The 15733-nt window shown below is 37.2% G+C and overlaps 2 protein-coding genes across 3 annotated transcripts in view; one reads left to right on the top strand and one right to left on the bottom strand.

Moving 5' to 3' along the window:
* Positions 1-807: 807 nt before the first annotated feature.
* On the top strand, positions 808-7583 carry LOC127651033 (CCN family member 4-like). The gene is made up of 5 exons (XM_052136737.1): positions 808-974; positions 2401-2692; positions 3075-3329; positions 4664-4857; positions 6262-7583. The coding sequence occupies exons 1-5, from the start codon at positions 927-929 to the stop codon at positions 6559-6561; spliced, it is 1089 nt and encodes a 362-aa protein (XP_051992697.1). The 5' UTR covers positions 808-926; the 3' UTR covers positions 6562-7583.
* Positions 7133-15733, bottom strand: part of LOC127651032 (protein NDRG1-like) — a 23179-nt gene continuing 14578 nt past the window's right edge. For both annotated transcript variants that reach the window (XM_052136734.1, XM_052136735.1), the window contains 11 exons: positions 15659-15721; positions 15335-15395; positions 15009-15095; positions 14832-14888; positions 14636-14739; positions 14480-14542; positions 14146-14197; positions 12695-12742; positions 12274-12309; positions 11684-11735; positions 7133-8501 (listed from right to left, as the gene is read on the bottom strand). In XM_052136734.1, the coding sequence (XP_051992694.1) occupies positions 8293-8501; positions 11684-11735; positions 12274-12309; positions 12695-12742; positions 14146-14197; positions 14480-14542; positions 14636-14739; positions 14832-14888; positions 15009-15095; positions 15335-15395; positions 15659-15721 (832 nt within the window). In that variant the 3' untranslated portion in view covers positions 7133-8292. The remainder of the gene's footprint in view (positions 8502-11683; positions 11736-12273; positions 12310-12694; positions 12743-14145; positions 14198-14479; positions 14543-14635; positions 14740-14831; positions 14889-15008; positions 15096-15334; positions 15396-15658; positions 15722-15733) is intronic.

Here is a 15733-nt window from a genome sequence, read left to right as displayed (position 1 = left end):
AAAAAGTACTTAAATATTGAAATTTTTGTTACCAAAAGTGATCATGTCGCTTTAGAAGACATTTCTTTAAACACTGGATTTGTATAGATTACATTTATGCTGACTGTCTGTGATTTTTGGTGCTTCAAAGGTCTGATCACCATCCACTTATTATTAATTATTATTGCACTTTTTTTTTTTTTTATATTAATATTCAAATGTGTTCAGCAGATGAAAGAAAGACATGCACATCTGGGATGGCATGAGGGTGAGCAAATGATGGGAGATTTTTTATTTTTGGGTGAACTATCCCTTTACGTCTATAAAGTCTTTAAAGATACTATAGCCTATAAATGGTCAGGCTTAGACAGACAGTACTCAATAAGGATGGTGTTTTATAATGTATTCACCAAAGGCATGAAATGTGAATAGTTACAGGACATTCCTGCAGTATTCATCAGGGAAAACTGACTTGACAAAGGCATTATGTAGACAGTGCCAAAGTGGAAATTCAATATATCATGGGTATGAAAAGAGCATGGGAGCTTTTACTCTTTTTTCCTGTTTTAAAACGACATCCTCTCTTTCTCACACTTTCTTTTTTCACAGAAAATTAGACTTTTCTCAGAGAAAAGTAACAATATGCTTCAGTGCATCTGCATCATCCATTTCATCATTTGGTACCAGAGAAAAGATAGATGTTCTTAGCCAAGTCATGGGACCAGTTCATTAGTTTTGAGCACGACTGAGGCAGTTCATTGGTCCTGACGTCATAATGGTCTGGTCTGGACTGAGTATCAAAAAACTTGATCATAGCAGCACCAGAAAAGCGCGCGGTGGTGTGTGTGTGAGAGAGAGACTATCAACTGACAGAATGAATGGAGCCCGTTTGTTTACTCTCTAATTATTAATTCTGGATTCAATGCATTTATCATTCGGGACCAGTGATGATTTGGCTCCTGACGTGGGTTCTACTACTTGCCGATGTACCACAGGTAAGAAAATATTTTACTTAATGAGTTCCAAGTTCCAACCCAACTCGTCTGAAGCCTAAATAATTCATATTTTGGTGAAATTAACAGATAAAAGACATGCAGTTGGATACATACAGGACCAAGTACACCTTTTTTGTCATTTGTGATTTAACACCATTAAATTAATTATTTTTTAATTAACTTAAGACGGATGCTTTTATCATTGCAAACTATTATTAGTCGTAAGGTTTAAATAACTTGACAGATTAAAAAAAATGAATAGACTAGCCTGTATGCATTCCTATGCATTCAAATGGCGATTCAATTTGAATTTATAACGGGGGAGGGGGGTAGACACATTATAAGGTTTATTACGTAACTTCTAGTACATCTGTGCCGCCTCTATTTTGACATTCCAATACTCAACAAATTACGTCATATTTCGCGCATTTTAAGTATGCAGTGACGACATGACAATGTGATGTTTAAGGTAGGCCTACACTGCCGCCATGTGGTTATGAGTCAAATTTACGATTTTGTCTGGCAAGGCTCCCAAGAGGTCCTTAAGAGGACAATCTCAAGGCTCTTGGCATAAAAGTAAAAATAATGCAGATGTATTTAGAGTATCCCCTTTTTGATTGGAGTAATGCAAAAGGGGCTACTTATTTTGCTACTTTGTCAATCAATCATATAATGTTAATCAAAACACAAGGGCCGAAAGCAGTTTGCCTGAAGAGGAACCCTGTGACATGCCTTTGAAAGTGAATTTGATTTTTCAACATTATTTATCCCTCACAACGCATTCACAATATTTATTTGACATTATTTAGCCGCCAACCTTAATATAACAAGTGACTGATTGAATATATATGACTTAGGTAAAACAACTTTATTTTTACCCACCATTTATATCTGTTTAAAATTTTAATGGCTTGACTTGACAGATGTATAGGACTCAAAATGTATGTCCAGGACTTTCTGTGCCACTAATGTCGAACAGAACTCCAAAAATAAGAACTTTTTTCATGATTTCACTCCTCCCATCTCTCATTTGATAGCACAACAAGTCCTATACAAATTACATTTTGAATTCCATACATCAGGACAATAAATATCTGATTAAATCATTTTAATATTTATTTTACAAAGTGTTGTTTGGGCTGAAATTTGATTTAAAAACTCATGACATGCCTCCAATAGTGTTTTACCTAAAATCCAGTTTAAACTCAATTTGAAATGAAATTTCTACACTTCCTAAAATAAACAACATCTGCTGGAGATGTTGAGCTGTGTCAACTCTATGGCCTCCACCGTGAACACAATTTATTAATCCCAGCTGCACATAAATGCATTTCCATGTTTGTCTACAGCCGGGACAGCACTTGGACAAAGAAACAAATGTCTTAATCTGTCAGAAACTGAAATCTGTGGAATTTGTGTCTTACAGATCTATTGGGCTTTCGCCCAGGATTCCTCTAAGCTGTTGTCCGTAACAGAGCCCACCTCCCTGGAGTCCTACAACCGCACCCAGTTCTGCCAGTGGCCCTGCAAATGCCCTAAAACTCCCCCCACCTGTCCACCAGGTGTGAGCCTGATCATGGACGGCTGCGATTGCTGCCGTGCATGTGCCAAACAGGTGGGTGAGGTTTGCAATGAGAAAGAAAACTGTGACCATCATCGTGGCCTTTACTGTGATTACAGCAGAGACAAGCCGAGGTACGAAAAAGGAGTATGTGCATGTAAGTGTCCTTGTACTAACACATGCCCTGTAACACAGCCTTCTTATTAACACTGTGTTCCACTCTTAGATTAGATTACGGTGACGATTTAAAGGTTGGATTAAGGTGACGGAAGCCAGCTAAACCAAGCCAGTGTAAACTGAACTGAACTATAATACATTTTGTTTACCTTTTTGCAAAGCTCTCACATAAATATCACTTACTTTTCTTTGTATTGTTTTCTGATATACAGTATATCCCAATAATACCTGTCTTTGCCATTCATTCCGTATGAAAACCCATTTAAAACATCATATTCTATATAATGTCTTAGATAGTGGTCAATGTACTATTTAATAAGAACTATGACTATATGAAAGTTTTGCTCTTTGTCGCTATCCAGATCTGCCTGGCACTGGCTGTGAGCACAATGGTGTGATCTATCGCAATGGCCAGAGCTTCCAGCCCAATTGCAAATACCAGTGTCTGTGTGTAAATGGGGCGATTGGCTGTGTCTCACTGTGTAATGAGTCTCAGCCACCCAGGGTGTGGTGCCTGAACCCACGGAGGGTTAAAATCCCTGGCCACTGCTGTGAACAGTGGATCTGTGATGAGTCCAGGAGGGGGCGCAAGACGGCCCCACGACACACAATGGCTGGTAAGTTTCTGACATATTTCCTGCAGTTGAGATAAGAATAAATCCACAAAATGAGTTCAGATGATTTGATAACAGTAGGAAGATATCCCATTATGAAATCTGTCACTCTCAGATAACACAAAATATTTACATAACAATTTTGTCTGAACAATGATAAATAGTGCCAGCCAGTGCAGATCATTGCTGTGTTGTAAATACAAGATTGTGACTAGTGATTCAGAGAGACCTTTTATTTGCTCTTGAGTTATACAGTATTTGGAGGAACACACAAATTAAACCCTTGTTTGCCACAGGATATTACGACCAAACTGTTCCTTATAACCAAAGAGAGGAAATTGTTTGCAAATATTATGACCAGGTTTTTATTTCCAGGCCTCGAAAATGATTGGAAATTAACATAATCTTTCTATAAATAATTCCATAGTTAATGCAAATCTTGTTGTTATGCTCAGCTCTGAAACAGTTCATTGGCTTTAAATGGATCTTTTTGAGTGCAATCCCTATAAAAGGATTTTTTTAATATCCTTATCCACGTAACGCAACAAATTACCATTAAAAAAGAAATGATAAATATCTCACTGCATTGTGAGATAATAGTGTTTCATTTTAAGTCACCATTATGGTGTTTATTGTTTCCTTTGGATGGGATTTTTTTTTATCTCAGCTGATGCATATATTGCATTGAGATGCATGGAAAATATCAGTTTAATTTAGTGACTGACTTCAGTTTCGGTCACAATGTAAAATCACTATATTTATACAATATTTGGTGCAGTTAAATGTGAAGCAATATTATCATTCTAAATAATGAGGAAGGAATGTATGCAATGAATACTTTTATCTCTCATGAACCAGGCATACACAGATATCAACTCACAGCATACAAAACAAAATTAATTAAAATTAATTAATCATTAATGACAATTAATTTGTGACAATTAATGAAAGTAAAAAAAAAATATACATTTAATAATTTAGATATTACAAAACAACATTCCAGTAATTCTGCAGTCCATGCAAAGTCACAGTATACAGTTGTATTTTAATTGTAATAAATTGTAGAAATACCACTGGAAAATATGCTGTGAATGTCATGCAACTAGGAGCCAGTAATTTACTGTAAACTCACACTATCCATTTTACAGTGCAGTAATCTGGAAATTCAGTGGTCAAATGTATGATGGAAGAAGTCGTAGTAGACTACAGTATATGAAGGCATTGTTACAGTCTCAGTTTCATGCAAACTGATGTTTTGAGATATTGTGACCGCACAATATTTGGCATAAGAAAGCAGTGACTGCATGCACTGTCACCTCTGCACTCTGATACTATAGCCCTCTCTAGCATAAAGGACAACTGGCACAAGAACTGTGTGGCCCAGACATCCTCCTGGAGTCCCTGCTCAAAGACCTGTGGCCGCGGAGTGTCTTCACGCATTTCTAACAACAACAAGCAGTGTCAGATGGTCAAAGAGAACAGACTATGCAACATTCGACCATGTGAAGTGGACATCACAAAACACATCAAGGTAGGCAGTCTTTTAGTGCTCCAAGCAAATGTGCCACTACCTGCTGATTTGCAAGCATGTCTTGGTTGCGTGTTACATTTAGCAAAGTCATTCGTAAAGCTGACTTTAAAAACGATGTTAAGAACAAAGTATTTAATTCAAAAGGAAAGTGTATTATTCAAGTATCCTAACATCAGGTTCATTGTTTTGTTTTGTTTATCCCCTTTTCTCCCAATTTGGAATGCCCAATTCCCATGACTTAGTAGGTCCCCGTGGTGGTGAGGTTACTCACCTCAATCCGGGTGGCGGAGGACAAGTCTCAGTTGCCTCCACTTCTGAGATAGTCAATCCACACATCTTATCATGTGGCTTGCTGTGCATGACACCGCGGAGACTCTCAGCATGTGGAGGCTCATGCTACTCTCTGCGATCCACCCACAACTTACCACGCGCCCCTTTGAGAGCGAGAACCACTAATCGCGACCACGAGGAGGTACCCCATGAGACTCTACCCTCCCTAGCAACTGGGCCAATTTGGTTGCTTAGGAGACCTGGCTGAAATCGCTCAGCACACCCTGTATTCAAACTTGCGACTCCAGGGGTGGTAGTCAGCGTCAAAACTCGCTGAGCTATCCAGGCCCCTGTCAGATTCAATGTTATATTAAAGGTCTATATTAAATATCACATTTATTGGTAACATTTTACATTAATGTTCCTTTTTTGTGGCTCTTTGTTAAAAATCAAGTGGCTTGCAGGGTGTTTTACCAACACATGAACGTTTAAAACTTTCTAGAGATCATTTTCCAGCAGAAAGTGTGGGTGCGATTGCAAAGCTTGAAGTCAATGACAGTTTTGATTTCCTTTCTTCCGATGATATATTACAAGAAATTAGGCACAAAGGTACGTGTTTGATGAAACATGATTATATTTTGAAGAACAGATGAAAGAAAAGCCGCCAATTCGTGTCTGATTTGGGATGTGTGCGCAGTGAGCTCAGCTGTTCATTAGTGTTTTTATGGTTCTTTTATGTCCTTTTTGGAGCTTGACAGTAACGCACATGACTAAAACACAGTACCTGATTTGGATCGGGCCGATACCCAATCCGTCTAAAAGCTTCAGTATCGGATCCCTAGTAGAAACTATGTGCTGCAAGAGACTGCAAAATGTACCTCTTTTATAAGATTTCAAAGCTATGCCCTACTTTTTCTCAACACCCTCAGATATTTATGAAAAATGTAAAGCAATATAAAAGTCAGCCTTCATCCTGAAGATCCTTGTTTGATATTTTACCTGCTATGAGATCAGTAATGTCACAGGCTGTGATTAACGTTTTTACATGTAATTTTAGAGTACTGGTGCTTATATTTTCTGTCACAACCGTTATATATCAACTCTGTCTCCTTATTTTACTTATTTCTCCATAAGCCTGGAAAGAAGTGTTTGAACATCTACAGGTCAGAGAGGCCACACAACTTCACTATCTCAGGCTGCACCAGTACACAGTCTTACCGGCCCAAATACTGTGGAGTGTGTACGGACGAGCGCTGCTGCATCCCATACAAATCTAAGACTGTTGAGGTTGAGTTTCAGTGTCCTAGTGGATCTGGCTTCTCCTGGAAAGTCATGTGGATCAATGCCTGCTTCTGCAACCTGAGCTGTAAGAACCCCAATGACATATTCACAGAGCTAGAGCTGCACCATGAGAAGCATGAGATTGTGAACTGAAAGTGTACTAGCCCTTGCTGAACTGATTTAAGTCCAAATTAATATTGGATGTAAGAGCCACAGATTTAGTTTTCTTTTGTCTATTATTTTCTGCACAAGAGTTATTTAATCTGACATCATCTTTGGTCTTTTCCAATAAGACCTTTTTCCTTTTGGAAAAATGTATATGAACCGTCCATGTATAGAAATATTATTTTACGACAATGTGGCTTTTTGCACCCAAAATGTTAATATTGGTGAGGTTATATATATCACCCAAAATGACCACAGACAGCTTTTGTCACATTGACAAATTAATCCTTTTGTACACATGATATATGTAAAAAGACAAGATCTCTTTGACTTTTGTGGTCAAAAACTTAATTTAGGTAAAGCATATGGAAAGAATAACTATAGGACATTGCCTCTATGTATTGATAGTGTACATATTTTGTAATATCAAACTATTTTATACAAATAAGCACATTTTGCATGTAAGCTCTGTAATAACACTGTAAACTACAAAGAGTTAGATTTACCTTGCATGTAATGTCTATTAAAAAAAAAAAGTATGATCATGTATGGACACATCTTAAATTTCTCATAACTTTATTTTAATTTTTTATATATATTTTTATAAATACAAATCTTTTTCCATTAAAAATGCAGTGCATTAAGTTGTACATCATTACAAAGCAATGTGCCTTACAGAGCCTGCAAGCTTTTGTTTTAGTGTGCATGGAAGAGCAAGTGAATTTCTAAGATTTACCTCTTTCTCCTTCTGAGCAATCCATTGCATTACAATTTCAAAACCTTGAGAGAAAAAGCATTCAGTCCAAGTAGAGCACATGGCACATTTTGTTCTGTTGTGCTTGATTGCATAGAAATCATTGTTACAAACAAAAACAACAAAAATATTCATGTACAGACTACATTCACTTTGCCTTATCTACAGATTGGTTTTGTTGAATTTCAATTAATGATAAGATTATTTCTAAAACATTTATAGTTATTTGATCTCACATTTAAAAGAAAAAAAAGAATCACTCTCAAGAGCATCAGTCATTGAGTTACAAATATAACCCACAATAATGGGACACCCCAAAAGGTAAATGCAGATAAACACAGTATGAGCTTATCCCTTAATTTTATAAGGTAGTTTAGTATCATTAAAATATTAACTCATCTCTGGTCAACAAATCCCTTTTCCAAACATTGCGGTCCATTTCAAGATATACAGAAAATTAATTATGCACTCAAATTAGCATGTAAATATCTGGTATTATAACTTGACATAAATGAGCTATTTACAATCATTCAATGAGTGACACTACAGTTAAGTATATGTGAATGTAAAGAAGAAAATAAAATGTGGATTAAAGGATCAGCATACATTTACAAACGTGTGCGCTTTTCAGTGCCCAGCTTTTTTGGATGTTGACCATCACAGTGTCTCTGTGCTGCATTGCCTCTAACAACAACAAGACAGCCATTGTGCAGGGCAAAATAAAACTCCATCTTTTCTTCATCCACTCTATCCACTCTTTTCTCAGTGTTTCCCCAGGATATGTAGTCTTAAATACAAGACACTTTGGCGCAAATGCTCTCTGACTATGAAAATGGTGGAAGACCCCTTTGGGAAACCCCAGAGCTGGTGGCATGCAGTCCTATTGCGGGTGTAGTTAGTGGCAGCGCAGCACAGTCAGAACAGAGAGGCTAATGTGAGATTTGACTGGAGACATGGTTGCCAGTCTAACAGGACACTTCAGTGGACTTGGGAGCCTGGTCCACAGAACTGTCCATGGTGTCGGTGTGCGAGCGTCCACGCTGGTTGTCGGAAGTGTGGGCTCGGCTACGGCCCTCGTTGGTGTGGGAACGACTGCGGTTGCCATCGAAGGAAGTGACACTTGATCCGGATGCTGTGCGAGAACGAACCAGGCGGGTCATGCTGGCAGATGGCACTGAGAGACAAAGGAAGACAGTGAGGTATTGGTATATAAGTGAATATAAGCGTTATACTCATTTTATTATTTATTTTCTAAATTATAAAATTACTTTGGTTTGTGAAAACTAATTTGTCAGATTAAATTATATTTTTGACTTGAATAAAACCTAATTTACTAATTTACACACAAAGCACTATTTTTAATCTTTATTTATTTTTTTTAATTTCTAATTGATCTCTTGACTCTTAAAAATGACTTATGTTGGTGTAAACAGACAGTATGCAGTCAGTATGAAAAACTGTTTATTTAGTTTATCACATGAAGAACATTTGAACTGTTTTGAAACAATCTTTTATTTGTTTAACTTTAAAGGAAATTTTAAAGGTCATGTGTGTGACTTTTAAGTTCAGTTAAATATGCATTAACAACTATGCCCATTCATAGATTGCTTTCCCTGATGTGTAAACACTACGGGGCTTTCAAAATTGTTCTGATGGTTTGAGGATCCCGACCAGATTGACCGTTAAATTTGCAATTATTTTTGGGGCTGCTAATGGCACAGAAATGGCATACCTCACACTTAAGTTTACAAATTAAGAGGAAAAAATAGATTGCGTTCCCTTGCAATAGTTTTGCTTTCTCTCACAATAGTATTACATGCCCTCGCAATAGTATTGCGTTCTCTCGCAAAAGTTTCCCGTTCCCTCACAATAGTTTTGCGTTCTCGCGCAATAGTTTTGTGTTCCCTCACAATAATTTTGCGTTCTCGCGCAATAGTTTTGTGTTCCCTCACAATAGTTTTGTGTTCTCGCACAATAGTTTTGTGTTCTCTCGCAAAAGTTTCCGGTCTCTCACAATAGTTTTGCATTCTCGCGCAATAGTTTTGTGTTCCCTCACAATAGTTTTGTGTTCTCGCGCAATAGTTTTGTGTTCCCTCACAATAGTTTTGTGTTCTCGCGCAATAGTTTTGTGTTCTCGCACAATAGTTTTGTGTTCTCTCGCAATAGTTTTGTGTTCTCTCACAATAGTTTTGTGTTCTCGCGCAATAGTTTTGTGTTCTCGCACAATAGTTTTGCGTTCTCTCGCAAAAGTTTCCCGTTCCCTCACAATAGTTTTGCGTTCTCGCGCAATAGTTTTGTGTTCTCGCAATAGTTTTGTGTTCTCGCGCAATAGTTTTGCGTTCTCTCGCACAATAGTTTTGCGTTCTCTCGCAAAAGTTTCCCGTTCCCGCGCAATAGTTTCGCGTTCTCGCGCAATAGTTTTGCGTTCTCTCGCAATAGTTTTGTGTTCTCTCGCAATAGTTTTGTGTTCCCTCACAATAGTTTTGTGTTCTCGCGCAATAGTTTTGTGTTCTCGCACAATAGTTTTGTGTTCTCTCGCAATAGTTTCCCGTTCCCTCACAATAGTTTCCCGTTCCCTCGCAATAGTTTTGTGTTCTCTCGCCATAGTTTTGTGTTCTCTCGCACAATAGTTTTGTGTTCCCTCACAATAGTTTTGCATTCTCGCGCAATAGTTTTGTGTTCTCTCGCAATAGTTTCACGTTCCCTCGCAATAGTTTTGCGTTCTCGCGCAATAGTTTTGTGTTCTCTCGCAATAGTTTTGTGTTCTCGCACAATAGTTTTGTGTTCTCTCACAAAAGTTTCCGGTTCCCTCACAATAGTTTCCCGTTCCCTCGCAATAGTTTTGTGTTCTCTCGCCATAGTTTTGTGTTCTCTCGCACAATAGTTTTGTGTTCCCTCACAATAGTTTTGCGTTCTCGCGCAATAGTTTTGTGTTCTCTCGCAATAGTTTCATGTTCCCTCGCAATAGTTTTGTGTTCTCGCACAATAGTTTTGTGTTCTCTCACAATAGTTTCATGTTCCCTCGCAATAGTTTTGTGTTCTCGCACAATAGTTTTGCGTTCTCTCGCAAAAGTTTCCCGTTCCCTCACAATAGTTTTGCGTTCTCGCGCAATAGTTTTGTGTTCTCGCACAATAGTTTTGTGTTCTCGCAGCAATAGTTTTGTGTTCTCTCGCAATAGTTTCATGTTCCCTCACAATAGTTTTGTGTTCTCGCACAATAGTTTTGTGTTCTCTCACAAAAGTTTCCGGTTCCCTCACAATAGTTTCCCGTTCCCTCGCAATAGTTTTGTGTTCTCTCGCCATAGTTTTGTGTTCTCTTGCACAATAGTTTTGTGTTCCCTCACAATAGTTTTGCGTTCTCGCGCAATAGTTTTGTGTTCTCTCGCAATAGTTTTGTGTTCTCTCGCAATAGTTTCACGTTCCCTCGCAATAGTTTTGTGTTCTCGCGCAATAGTTTTGTGTTCTCTCGCAATAGTTTCACGTTCCCTCGCAATAGTTTTGTGTTCTCGCACAATAGTTTTGCGTTCTCTCGCAAAAGTTTCCCGTTCCCTCACAATAGTTTTGCGTTCTCGCGCAATAGTTTTGTGTTCTCGCACAATAGTTTTGTGTTCTCGCACAATAGTTTTGCGTTCTCTCGCAAAAGTTTCCCGTTCCCTCACAATAGTTCTGTGTTCTCGCACAATAGTTTTGTGTTCTCTCGCAATAGTTTTGTGTTCTCACACAATAGTTTTGTGTTCTCACACAATAGTTTTGCATTCTCTCGCAAAAGTTTCCCGTTCCCTCAAAATAGTTTTGTGTTCTCTCGCAATAGTTTTGTGTTCTCTCGCAATAGTTTTGTGTTCTCGCACAATAGTTTTGCGTTCTCTCGCAAAAGTTTCCCGTTCCCTCGCAATAGTTTTGCGTTCTCGGCGCAATAGTTTCATGTTCTCGCACAATAGTTTTGTGTTCTCTCACAAATGTTTTGTGTTCTCGCACAATAGTTTTGCGTTCTCTCGCAAAAGTTTTGCGTTCTCGCGCAATAGTTTTGTGTTCTCTTGCAATAGTTTTGTGTTCCCTCGCAATAGTTTTGAGTTCCCTCACAATAGGTTTGCGTTTTCTCACAATAGTTTTGCGTGCACAAAACATATTGCGAGGGCACGCAACACTATTTCAGAACACATATTGTCATTGTTATTCTCTTATTTTACAGTTATTTTTCAGGACCTGTGGAAGATTTGACCATTGCATTAATGTTTACTTTTGACCGATAAAATTTTTTTGTGAGTTTTTGGCATTCTTTATTCAGACCTAGATGTAAAGTAAAAGAAAGGCTATGTTCAGCATATACTGTTGGAAAATGTATATTTTAATACTTACTGTAACCCATACCCTGAATGAAGTACTTGAAAGCCTCTGTAAGCTTTCCAGGCTAAGGAAACAAAAAGAGCTGAAGTCATTTTCTTTCTTTTTTTTTTGACAACATGAACAACTTTTAGGTGTCATCAGCTAATTAGGTCATGGTGGAAAATAGATTTCTCTAAGTACATGTTGTGAAACATGGTGGATTCTAACAGCCGGTAGTAGCAGGTGGTGAGCTGGCTATTAGAGCTGAGGACTATGTGCCATCACTTTAATGTGATTAGGGTGCGCTTCATCTCTAACTATTCTCCTGTGCCTTCACTCAAAACAATATTTTTGCCTATTTTCAAGATGTATCCATTTCAATTAAAAAACACATTTCCATCTAATTGAATTGCCTAATCTTTAACTAAATAAAATGTACAAATCTTAAAAAATGCTAGTTTTATTTATTACATTTTCTTCAAGGCTATTCAGTTCAATATGATGGAAATTTGTTATTACATTGAAATGGATACATCTTGAAAATAGGCTAAAATATTTTTTTTATTGAGTGTTGAGCAAAGATGGAAATGAATCTAGTAGTCATAAACACTCTCAACACACACCTGGTCGACCTGTGGCAAGCCCCCACAGTCAGCCATCTGTAAAACAGAGAGAGGCATAGGGACTTATTTATTCAGTATAAAAACACACACGTCACTGCTTGGTTCTCATTTTTGCTTTTACCATTCACACGGGTGTCTAAGACATAGAGCGCTCCATTAACTGCTCTGGTCTAAACAATTATCAGTGATAAATAGACAATTTCAAACACCATAAACCTGATTTTCTGTCCACCGGAGGGCAGACTATGGAAAACTAGGTCAGGTGAGGAAGGATTCAGCCCGGAGCTGGCCAGTGTTGACAGATTCTGCACTATCTGGGTAAATTAGTCACTAGATAATGTTGAGCTATCTGAATCTCATCAGTGCCCGACTTTTCCATGTAGGCTATAAATACCTGGCTGCTTCATTAGAGGCTACTCACCTTAAGCAGTGTGGTTTTAGTTGGGTCTAGTTTAGTGTTGCACTCAACCTGTGCAGAAAAACAAACAAAAATCATGTTAAATTATAAAACATTAATGTTAAAGATATGAATTGTGCTGTAATAATGACAATAGTTTTAAATTGGTGGGTCCCTGCTAAAAATGCAAAATTGCGAAACAATGCTAAATGCAAAAAATAAAATCTAACTAACCAAATAATAGTGCATAGTTAGGATAGAAAATACAAATAGTCTTATCCTTATCTTTTAAAAGGAGGAGAAAATGTTTTCCATATCTTTTGTTGTTGACGTCACAGTCTATATACATCAAATATAATTCTAATGACTGGTACATCACACTTCTACTGTTGTTGATGCATTTATAACATTTTACATTTTTGTTTATTGTTAGGCCTATGCAATTCATGGTCATATCAATACATTTCAATGTTTGATTTTAAGAAGATTTTTGTTTGCTTTTGTGCTCTATTTAGGTACAGTGTTCACATGCATAGACATTACGTTATGGCTTCGCTATAGGCTATGCTTAATTAGATTTTTTTTAAACCAATTTATCTCAGTTCAGGAGATTCTAGGCTGTCATTAAAGGTTTAAACTTTCAGTGCACCAAGTCATGTGACAAAACACTCTATCTCTAGTTTCATCCGATAAGCCATGCTGTTCAACACAATGTCCATGTATTTGGACAATAGGACTAACTTTCCATTAAAAAAAATCCTACATTGACTTTGCATTATCACATTGAGAATCAATGGAAAAAGTTGCTTTCAGAGGCTGTATATGGAAATAAGATGCATTTCAAACTGTTCTGAGTCCAGTGCAGACAGACAGCACACTGGAGGTTAAGTCATTCACTTAATTAGGGAGCAAAGGAGCATCCTATAACTTTCCTATGCAGCTAAGTGCCTTCACTTCTAAAAATCTGGTCAGAATTTCAGTTTCAGACTGCACATGATGTTTGGACCACTCAACATGTTTGACAGATACAGGACAATGATAATCAGTACATAGATTCAGAATTGTATAATGCAAAATGTTATTTTAACATGGTTGGCAGTGATTGGATGATGCTGACCATTATTTTTAATCAGAATTGTTTATTCAGTTTTATAGAAAATCAGCTGTAACGCTCTATAGTGTCTCAAAACCATGAATAACCACCACTCCTGGACACATAATAAACTATTTGATGAAAAAAAAAAATATAATTTCATGAAATTACTTAAAATTTCACAACTTAGTCCTGCCATCCACAAATGTGGACATCCATTTTTAGGAAAACTATTTGTTCTAGAATTATTATTATTATTGTTTATTAATTAGGTGCTACTAGTTGAAAATCAAAAAAGAAATGGAAAATGCACAAAGCAGTCATGAGGGAATATCAAGAGGTTAATGGTGAGAAAGAAGTGTCAAAGTCAAAGTATACCTACCACAGCATCAACTGCAGGAGAACTGTCTCCAACCACCAGGAGTGCAGGACACCTGGAAATAGAGTGGCATGATATCACTACAGAGCAGGGAGGAAAATGTATCCCACAATCTACTGAAATGTCCAAAAACAATGAGAAAACTTTGATAACAATTCACAATATGGTTCCATTTGTTAACATTACAATTAAATTTTTTTAACTAAGATTAATAAATGCTGTAACAAATATTTTTTTTCATTGTTTATTCATGATACCTAATGCATTAACTAATGCTAACAAATGAAAAATTATTGTAAAGTGTTACAACCATTTCTTCTGCCAGTTTCACACTTACTTAAGAGTTCTGACACTGGCATTTCCACCAGGTACAGGCCTCTCGATTTCTAGGTCTCGTCGGCTGTGGACGAAATTGATGGTTAAATGTAAAATGCTCATATAACATTAGTGAACCTTGTTTTTGTCAGGATTTCGGTAGGGGTGCTTTGCTTACCTGTTGTAGGACTTGACAAAGAGTTGCAGATTGAACTGGTCCATGTCATTCACAATGTGGTGACGGTACCTGCCAATGAGCTCATGGTTCTGTTGAATTTCCTCCTGTAGAAATTATTAAAGCTTTGTTAGTATGAACTCAAAGGATCTCTTCAGAATAATATTACATGTATTTACACATATTAACCATGACCAACCTTTCCAAACAAGTGTGAGATGATCATGTCAGGCATGGCATGAGTCCAACCAGTGATCTGTATAAATAACCAGTGGTTATTTATGTGGAAAAATAGTCCAGACACAGGAATTATTTGAATAAAGATGTTATTAAAAAAGACTAATGTGAATGATGAGTAATAGCATTTAGCACTCACTTTGTGTGCCGCCCAGTCCATCCAGCCCTCAGCACAAGGGTTGATGTTTATTAGAACAAGGCCCTCCACTAAATCAGGGTAATCCAACTGTAACAGAAATCTGCATTTGTAAATGGCTGATTTAGTAAATCATATTATTTAAGTAAAGCAGAAATGTCTTGAACCAAAAAAAAAATAACTTTTTTTACTCTGGACATTCCTCAGCAGGAAAACCAGCAGAAATGAATGCCAAAATCCACGGGGATAGAAACACTTTTAGCCCTTTATCCTGGTTTAATTAAAACTTTAAAGCACCTAATAATGCACAAAAAGGAAATTAAACTCACAGCAAACTTAGAAAGGATATAAGCGCCTGCTCCAACAGCCATGCCGATTACACTCTTCAGTCTACAGGGTTTAAGAAAAACAGTTAAAAAGACAGAACTTTGGGTAACTTAGTCTTCATATGCATAAGTAAGTACTGAGCAATATCAATGAACTTTCTGTAACTATTTTGAGCTGACTGTCATTATATATTGATATTATTACTTTTTTATTTATTAGTACTTTATTTATTGTTAATGTTGGTAACATGTAACATATACAACAATGACACAGTATAATAAATGGTGCCCAAACTTTGTTCAAAATTTTTATTAAAGTCGCCTTACCCAAAATGTTTAAGGATTGATGGGAGAGTCTCAGACAGTTGGTCCATGGAAGGGTACTCATATCTACAAGACAAG

This window comes from Xyrauchen texanus, chromosome 10 (assembly GCF_025860055.1).
Source record: "Xyrauchen texanus isolate HMW12.3.18 chromosome 10, RBS_HiC_50CHRs, whole genome shotgun sequence".
In the NCBI taxonomy this organism is placed as follows: domain Eukaryota; kingdom Metazoa; phylum Chordata; class Actinopteri; order Cypriniformes; family Catostomidae; genus Xyrauchen; species Xyrauchen texanus.
The sequence above is the reverse complement of the archived record's forward strand: the minus strand, read 5'-3'. Positions and strand labels throughout refer to the sequence as shown.